The sequence below is a fragment of the Xenopus tropicalis genome, chromosome 5, assembly GCF_000004195.4.
Source record: "Xenopus tropicalis strain Nigerian chromosome 5, UCB_Xtro_10.0, whole genome shotgun sequence".
Classification (NCBI taxonomy): Eukaryota; Metazoa; Chordata; class Amphibia; order Anura; family Pipidae; genus Xenopus; species Xenopus tropicalis.
Window position 1 is genome coordinate 98715491 of NC_030681.2, and position 9621 is coordinate 98725111.

Genomic DNA, 9621 nt, shown 5'->3' on the forward strand with positions numbered 1-9621 from the left:
AGTGGCTTTTGCCTTTCCTCACTCTGCCTGGTGTATGTTCCTGATTACTTATGTCTGCCACAGACTGAATTGCAGAATACAGAGTATAGGATTCCCACCCCTACTAGGGGCTAAACACCACTGGAGATTTTGATTAGATTTTATGGGTCAGATTTAATCTGATCTTGCCATGCAACAGCACAAGATTTTGTAGGATCCTACAAAATCTGATCTCCATAGGCTGTAATGTACAGTCAGATGGTGTGTTTTCCAACAGTCAATGTAATTCTATGAGAAAAAAAAGTCTGTTAAGACACCATCAGATTTTATCTCATTGGATGAAGACGCAGCATGAAGTGTTCCCTACCATATTGGAGTATATAAAAGCAGAACACACTCACATCTTAAAGATCAAACTGTAATTTACCCAAAGTTTTGGTCACAGTTGGTGAGCTTTGTCAAGGGGAAATAAACAAAGTTGTGTGCATTCATACTCCCCAGAACACATAGTGGCTGTGTCATGGTGTACATATTACACACACACAGATACACATCTCCAGTGATCCATAAGGACATAGTAATTATGGAAACAGAAATTGGTTGCCATTTCAAGGGCTAAGGCTAGGGTCTAAACATGTTACAAATGTTGGAGGATAGAAGCTAAATAGGAGTTACTACTATGAGTAACTACTATGAGGCTGACTCTTAGGTGTAGTTTAACAAAAGAGTCAGCCTCATAGTAGATTTATGCAAAGACCATACTGCAATTGTAAGGCTAATGCCACCCTGGGGGCGGTCCTTGGCCTTGCATAAACTTTTGTTTCGGCACCGAAATTCCCTCCAGACTGTCTTAGAATATGACTCTCTACATCATAGTTAACTCAAAGGTAAAACCCCCCCTTAAAGTAATTTTCTTTGTATGGTCTATTAAGTAGCAACTTCAGATATTTTTTCTAGTACTTTTTCTTATAATTTCTAGTATTTCTATTATGTGTTATCATTTTATCTCTAGTTTCATGCTGTATTGCAGGGCTGTCCAACTGGCCCCCCACCTGTCTGGCTGCTGTAAATACCTTTGTGTAAGCATAAGGCTAATGCCAGATGAGACGTAGGGCGCATATTTTCGGCAAGCATTTTTCAGCTTGCCGAAAATATACGCCCTACGCCTCGTCTGGCATTAGCCTTAACTGGTATCAGTTCTGAGATTAATTGTCCCCACCTGCATTGTTCACACCTCAGATTCGGCTGTAATCTCCTGTATTGTTCACATCTTTTAGTCTCTGCATTGTTTACCCCCTGCATAGTTCAAAATTTAGGCTCAGACGTCATACAGACTGTAAGAGCAGTGCCAGCATTGTGTCACTGTATGTACTGCCTGCCCTATGCTGCCTGTGTGTGCCATACTCTGCCTGCCCTGTGCTGCCTTACAGCTCTGTATTTGTAACCAGGCCTAGACCCGCGTTAGCAAACTTCCCTTTTAAAACATTCACTTTATCCTAGGATGGTGAAGGACTTATGTCTGTTTTTTTGCCTGGCAGCCTAATTTAATCTTGTTGTGCAGCATATTGCCAAACAACAAAGGTGAGCTGCAACGAAGGGCAAAACACCTGTGAAGATGAGCCCTTAAATACAGAGATGCATTATGCTTAGGGTTGCCACCTTATCCCTTTAATACTGGTCACATACTGAATCCACAGTTTGCATGGCTAATTAGCAATCAGTTCAGTCTGCAGAATGCATCTAAATTAAGTTCTAACTGGCCATGTAGGATGGGAATTTAATATGTATGCACCTGAGTAAGTACAGTTATATCCAGAAGAATGGGCTGCATTTCTTCCAGCAATCCCCTGCAGTGGAACGCAGGAGAGATCCACCCATGGGCAAAACGCCTGTTTTTAAGAACCCTGAAGCACTTCAAGAGACCTCTTTCAATCTAGGCATGGTGATACCACACAATTCAACAACACAAAGCAAACCAAACTAAGGGGCAGATTTATCAAAATGTGAGATTAGAGCACACCACAAAAAAACCTCCCCACTTTCTATTCATTCCTATGGGATTTTTAGAAGTGTATTTCAATGGGTAGAATTTAGCATTTGATAAATACTCTTCTAAAAATTCCCTAGGAATAAACAAAAAAGTGGGTACAATTTTCAGTGGTAAACGCTAATCTTAAATTATTATTATTAAATTATTATAAATCTGCATGTCTGAGACTCATAATGACGAAACGTTGTTACTTTGCTCACCTGCTTTGGCATTCTCCTGCGTTTCACCACAGGGGAGCACAGAAAAAAAAGCATTCCATTCTTTCTATCCTGCTCTACTCACCCAGGTGCACGTAAGAATTAAATGCAGCATGTTACATGCAACTTTTTGTGACTTCATAAACGGAAGCAACGCCTTTCCACCAGCGATTCGTTTTGTTTCCGGTGTAGGTATTTTATACCACTGTTCCTGATATTTAACCACAGGAGACTAATCTCCCGGTCGGACATCAGCTTTAAACCTTTAGTTAGTGATAAATGTAGAGCTGTACTTACTTTTTGTTAAATTTGAATATACAAAATCTAATGTATGATATTTGGTATTTCACCTTTATCAGTGCAGCTGAACTGAAGATTAAATATCTTTATGTTGAAATGTTACAAATTGCGATGGGGTGTGCTTATTTTTAATATAATTATATTACCCTTTCAATAAATATATCATATATTTAGGGGCAGATTTATCAAAATGTGAGCAGAAGTTAATTCAAAAACTAAAGAAAATAAAACAATGCCCTCTGGTGGTCAAGTTTTTATAACAAATAGTAAAATGCTTACTGTGCTGTACAAAAAAGAATAACTTGTGCTCAAAGGTCTGTGGGGCAATATATAGTTAACATAAAAAATACATGTTCATGTTCAACCTTTCATTTTTAATATATTTGTATACATTTAGGGGCAGATCCATCATAGTGTGAAATAAGAGCTCATCACAATAAAACTGTAACAAATACCTAAATTCTATTAATCCCTACAGGATTTTAGAAGCGTATTTATAAAATGCTAACTATAACTTTCACCCATTGATAAAGATGATGAAGATGCTTCCAATCACTGTACCTAAAGACAGCTATAAAAAAAGTACAAGGTACTGTGTTATTATTAGAGAGAAAAAGGAAATCATTTAAATATGCTTGAAATGAACTCTGTGGTTTACATTTTGAAGTTTCCAATTCCATACCTGTACACTGCAATTACGTTGTGGTTTAAGTCATTATTCTTAAAACAAAAGTAATGGTTTTGCTGGCATCATCGACAAAACATTAAGGAAATGAATGACAGATTATTAAAAAATGCATTTGCAGTTACACAACTGTATTCTTTTCCATGGGAACTAGAAAATGTTAACATTACGGAGTGTAGTTATTTTTTAGCAGCAATCTTTACAGTTGATGCTGCTGTGCTTGGACACAATGCCAACTACATTTAGACCCTTCAGAATGACAAACACATAAAGTATGTTTCATGTACTTGAATTGTGGGGCATCTACAGCCTTTAGTAGTACGCAAGTCAGCCAGCTGGTCAGTGCCGCCGCAACCTATACGCAGAGTAGTCTGCATAGGGCACCAACTCCCAGGGGGGCATCATCCCAGCTGCTCATTAAATCGTTTTTATATATTATAATAATAAATTAATATTAATAATATACATATTCAAATAAACAAAAATATAAACGTATATATTGCATTTTACGGTGAACGCAGAGTAGGCTAAGCACACGTGATGATGCGCGCAGCGCGCCCTCACCTCTGTTACGGCTGCCTATTTGGCCAATTTTATTTTTACTTCCGTAATATTTGGGGGAGGGGGCACAAAAGTAAATTTCTGCTTAGGGCACCCATTTGGCCAGCAGCGGCCCTGCTGCTGGTGACCAACCCAGACTGCAACCATGCTACACATAACTAATTAGATTGTTTCAGAGTAATAACCTCACACAAAACACGCAACATGTTTCCATCTGACATACTGTTTTTAATGAAATGCTATTATACATACATAAACAAACACACCCACACATACTGCTGTATGTATAAGTGTAGTGTATAAGGGCTGTTACACAATAGCATCTTCCCGAGTTCCCCTGTAATTGATCTTTAATGCGTGCCACCACAGGGGAATGGAGGAAGTAACACTACAGAATGAGAATCAGCCAATACGCTGGCCTCCACTAATTTGCATCATCCTGGGTTCAGGCACACAATGCAGATTTTGGCACAGAAAAGCATGCGTATGAGTTTTGTGAAGCTCCATGAGGCAGTACCCTTACAAACATAAAGGTGACGTAAGATGTACTGTAAAAATCTGTGCAAAGTAAAAATATTTGTTTCAGGTCTCCCAAACTACTGAGCATCATACTTAACAGTCCATTCAAGAGAAAGTAAACATCTTAATTGTAAATAGGGGGCATTCTCTAAACAAAAAAATATATACATTATAAATATACATGATAAAATAATAATTAAAAGATAATTACACACAAATATGTGAGTAGAGTCATTCAATGTAACTATACATTCTATAAGGGGAAACTATTATAAGAGTATAATTAGAGAAGTACAAATATACTTTACTGTACAAATGGGACAAAAGTTGTTTAAAGGTCCCCATACACGGGCCGACTATAGCTGCCGATATCGGTCCCTTGGACCGATTCGGCAGCTAATCGGCCCGTGTATGGGGAGAGCAGAGCGGCCTGGCCGACCGATATCTGGCCTGAAATTGGCCAGATCTCGATCACCCAGGTTAGAAAATCTGGTCGGATCGGGGACCGCATCGGCTCGTTGATGCGGTCCCCGATCCGACTGCCCCATTGCCGCCCACATAATCCGATCATTTGGCCCCAGGGCCAAACGATCGGATTATTTATTTTTTTTACCTAAATGCTCCCCGATATCACCCACCCGTAGGTGGGGATATCGGGGGAAGATCCGCTCGCTTGGCGACATCGCCAAGCGAGCGGATCTGCTCGTGTATGGCCACCTTAAGTTTTACATGAGGATGATAGCGTATTGTGCTTTTTTGGTGATGCTCTCCTGCACTTTCCCAACCAGCAAAGAGGTGCGGGAAATAATGCTTTATTTCCCAAACTAAGAACGCCACAAATATATGAAAGGATATGTTGTAGTGAAATTAAATAAATGAGGCTTGTTAAACACCAGTTAAAAATGCTAAGGAACATAGCACACTAGTATTCATCTCTGGTCAGCCCTTTTTCTCTACTTTCTATGTATACATAAATATTTCATACTGCAATGCCCAAAACATACTGAAGTAAATGTAACTTATTAGGAATAACAGATTCTATAGAATTCTGATCTGCAACTCTTTAAAACTGGAGTTTCTTGGACTGGGGCAATAGACAAATATCTAGTGACTATCAATGCCCATCCAGCCCCATTCACTATAGCTTCCCCCCCATAAAGAGTTCTGAATTGCCGACTTTTAAAGATATTTAAAAGTGCGGTTCCCAGCATATTTGGTCAGCCACACGCACAGATGACCAAAACTGCAGGAAAGCCGTGGATATAGTGAACTCTAGTTTCACCCTATGGTAAATAGGGTAAATAGAGAAGGGTACTAACACTCTCACTCTAAGCTTTAGTAAGATTTCATTGTGTTAAATAAAAAGATGGTCCTACACAGTGATTATAGACCTACTTTACATGTATGTACTTTGTCTGAATCAACATGTACATACCAGTGTCAAAGCATTTTTTAGTAAAACTGTCACCTTTGATTTCAAGTTAATTGGTAATTTAAAGGGTTACCTCAAAACAGTAATACTGTTGATAAGAATATTTACAATAAGGTTATTCCATACATCAATACTTTTGGTCTGAGTGAAGAGAAAAACAATATAATAGCTATGAAAAAAAGTTTTGTTTTGGGTATTTTTTTTTTTTACTGTTTCTTCTTGTGACGTTTAATCCTTCCATTTGCTTTCAATGAACTGGATTTCACTGATGTCCCCTTAAAGTTCCAGTCAACTGGGGTCAAGAGTTGTTGTGTCTTCTTATGAGTCCAATAAGGGTTTAATATTATTGTTAGAATTGCCAGTCCAGTAAAAAAGAATGCTATATATACAAAGGGAAGAGAGTTTTTGAAACGATCCCAGTTGTACAAACATACCCACCACAGGTGGTAAGTGAGGACCATGCGGCAGTGGAACATATGAATCATTATCCATTGATTAACTTTCCAAAATAAGGTATCTGAACAACCAGCCTGGAAGGAACAAAGAAAAAAAATTAGAAGAAACATCTTGGAGGTTTACTTTAAACCAATGCACTCCCAAATAAACAATAGTTATTTACCCAAGGGCTGCTCTTATATGGGTACTTCCAATAAATATAAGTGAAATGTATTAAAGGGACTTTATAAAAATTCAGCAATCAATAAGACATACGGTAAGTCTTCAAGAAAGTTCTGAAGTCCTTGAATGTGCCTTATACATATTTTAGTGGTCCTTGAAAGTGTCTGAACCCTTTAAAATGTTATATGTATTTATTTTAAAAAAAATTATCCAATAGCACACAAACTGTCTGCCAAAGATAAAGAAATCTGGACCAAGATAGCTATACAAAGTTAAGGTGAATTACCTAGTAAATGGCTAATAGTAACTAAAATGTAGTAAATGAAGGATTACCTTAAGCAGCATCCAGGAAATGCAGGTAAATGGTGTGCTCATTTCCAGTAACAATGTCAGCATAGCCAAATAATGTCCACCAATGCTATATAGCACAGCACCCAAAAAGCCAAGAAAAGCAAAAAAGTGATGAACTGCTAGTAAAATATCACATGTCCAAAATATAAAATTAGAAAGGTGAAGAGCAAGATTTTCAAACAGAAAAAAACCAACTGCTATTAGTATAGTTAACTGGGACCAACTCTGCTGACCAGTGATTGTGTCAGCAGTCAGTACTGGGTCGACTAGTAAAGCTCTCAGCCCAGCATAAATGCAATGTATACCAAATACTGCACGTGTGGCTGCTAGATCCCAAAATACTTTTTCTTTGGGACATAGAGAACAATAAGTAGCCGATATAAGAATGGACACTAGATGGCATAACACAAAAAGAAACATGTATCCCAGACAACTGGCACCAATAAGTATTAAGCAGGTATTCCATGATGAATAATCCATTTCCAAACTAAGAGTTCCCTCAGAATTCAGGGGACTGTTGATAATACTCATTTTGGCCAAGGGCTGGCAGAGCATCACTCGTGAGAGAAGTATTTCTTAGAGCATCATGGCTTTGCAGGAACACTAGGCAGCATATTTATCTGAAACAAAGAGGGAAGAACATTGAAATTCCTAAATTCTTTATTAATATTTCCTTTTAGTTGAAGGATATTGGCATAAAGATTTTAATTCATAGTTTACACCTGTATAAAAGCATTCAAAGTAAACTGTACATTCTTATTTTAAAGCATTGAAATAAGCTTGCTAATAACATTTTCTGTCCTGTGACTTTCAACAAGGCACATGATAGCTTCCTTTTCTGCATGTAAAATATTATGAAAATGAAAGGGGAACAACAGCATAAGATTTATTCATGTGACCCAACAGTTAGCTAGGAGTAGGAAAGCACCGAATCTACTATTGTGAGATTTGGCCGAACCCCAAATCCTCTGCAAAAGATTTGGCTAAATACCAAACCAAATGCAAATTAGGGTACAGAAGGGTTAAAGTGAACCGCACCCACATGTGACGTAAAGTTACATGATTCCAATCTACTTTAGCCAGGCACATGGATTCGGCCGAATCCGAATCAAAGCGGGACACCTGGCCAGAGTCTAAGGTTACCAACTATATTTACAGTGGGGTGGTGGGTGAATCCACAAAATAAAACCATGGCAGCCCCCAGTGATAAACCTTTTCCTTGTCCTTTTATTGTCCCCCCTATAATAAACCAGAAGACACAAAACTGGTAAAGTTAAAGCCCCCCGCTCTGTGTACAATTTAAAATATTTTTAAAGTTCCATACTTCATATGCAACCAACTATACTGCCAGAATAGTTTGCTTTTCTAAGCAAGTAAGCTCTTTTGGGCAGGGCCCTCTTCACCTCTTGTATCGGTTATTGATTACTTTATATGTTACTCTGTATGTCCAATGTATGAAACCCACTTATTGTACAGCGCTGCGGAATATGTTGGCGCTTTATAAATAAATGTTAATAATAATAATAAGCAGAGGCAATTGACTTGCCTTTGTTGTCTAACATTTGGGCCCCTTAGCTAATAATAAAGATGCATGTCTTGATGAAAACATGGTAATAACACTCACTGTCCTATAGTCACAATGACAATACACATCATTTCATTGTAACTGGCCATAAGGCTGGACCCCTCATGATCTGCACTGGGATGCTACTGAGGCCAACTTCACATCATAGGAATTGGTCTGTGACAATTGAGTTTCAGCTGATACACCCCAAGGGGGTCACACACAGGATATACTTGTAGCAACCACTTATGCACAATGCCAGAGAAGAAAATGGCCTGGCAGTTTACAGGCAAATTAACATATTAATAATAAATGGATCATGAAAAAAAAATATTATTGTGATATTAAGTTTTGGTTTAGCTGGAATTCTTTAATTACACAATTAACTTCTACAGAGCAGACATGACTAGATCATTTTTCACTTTACCAATGCTGCGGCCATTCATCTCTTAACTACAGTTCCCTTGCGACGTACTGTGACTAGTTTTTAGCAACAGCAGCCGGTCAGTCGTCAGACTGCATCTCTCCGGCATCCTCCCCACAGGCAGTTACCCATACAACGCGAGACAGGCTCCATGTATTAAAAAAAATAAGAAAACCGGCAAAACCTGCTCCTCAGCCAATATCTGAAAAGCTGTTGTATTCCCCTTACCTTCGTTGAGTCAGTCTGGAACCCACAGAGGGAGCTTTCCTCTCGGAGCACATGATCTCACAGCCAGCTGCAAACACTTCCTGTTCTCTCAGCAGTTTTGGGCTGTACCAAGTGACAAGGGGGGGGGGAGCTCTCCACAACTTAAAGCAAAATTGGATTCAGATAATAAAAGCGTATCTGGAAGATTGTAAACATTATTTTTTTTAAAGTCTATTTATCTATAAGGAGTTAGATAATTGTGTATGGGGTCAATGTTAGTATTAGGGGCTGATTTACAAAGACACGATTTCGAATCCGAATTGGAAAAATTCCGATTGGAAACGAACATTTTGCGACTTTTTCGTATTTTTTGCGAGTTTATCGGCGTCTTTACGATTTTTGCGTAAAAACACGAGTTTTTCGGCGTCTTTACGATTTTTGCGTAAAAACGCGAGTTTTTCGTAGCCATTACGAAAGATGCGCAAAGTCGCGATTTTTTCGTAGCGTTAACACTTGCGCGCAAAGTCACGCCTTTTTCGTAGCGTTAAAACTTAAAAGGCGCGACGTTTCGCGCAAGTTTTAATGCTACGAAAAAATCGCGACTTTGCGCAACTTTCGTAATGGCTACGAAAAACTCGCGTTTTTACGCAAAAATCGTAAAGACGCCGAAAAACTCGCGTTTTTACACAAAAATTGTAAAGACGCCGAAAAAAACGCAAAATTACAGATCATTA

The 9621-nt window shown here is 38.5% G+C and overlaps 1 protein-coding gene across 2 annotated transcripts; it reads right to left on the minus strand.

Annotated features, from left to right (window-relative positions):
* Positions 1–4940: 4940 nt before the first annotated feature.
* On the minus strand, positions 4941–9013 carry cln8 (CLN8, transmembrane ER and ERGIC protein). Of its 2 annotated transcripts, none has more exons than XM_002935150.5 (3): positions 8909–9013; positions 6675–7312; positions 4941–6253 (listed from the first exon to the last, which is right to left on the minus strand). In XM_002935150.5, exons 2-3 carry the CDS (start codon positions 7245–7247, stop codon positions 5930–5932), a joined length of 897 nt encoding a protein of 298 aa, XP_002935196.1. In that variant the 5' UTR covers positions 7248–7312; positions 8909–9013; the 3' UTR covers positions 4941–5929. The 2 variants fall into 2 exon arrangements, with proteins under 2 accessions (XP_002935196.1, XP_004914543.1); XM_004914486.4 differs by lacking the exon at positions 8909–9013 and adding an exon at positions 8684–8898.
* Between the last annotated feature and the right edge of the window lie 608 nt (positions 9014–9621).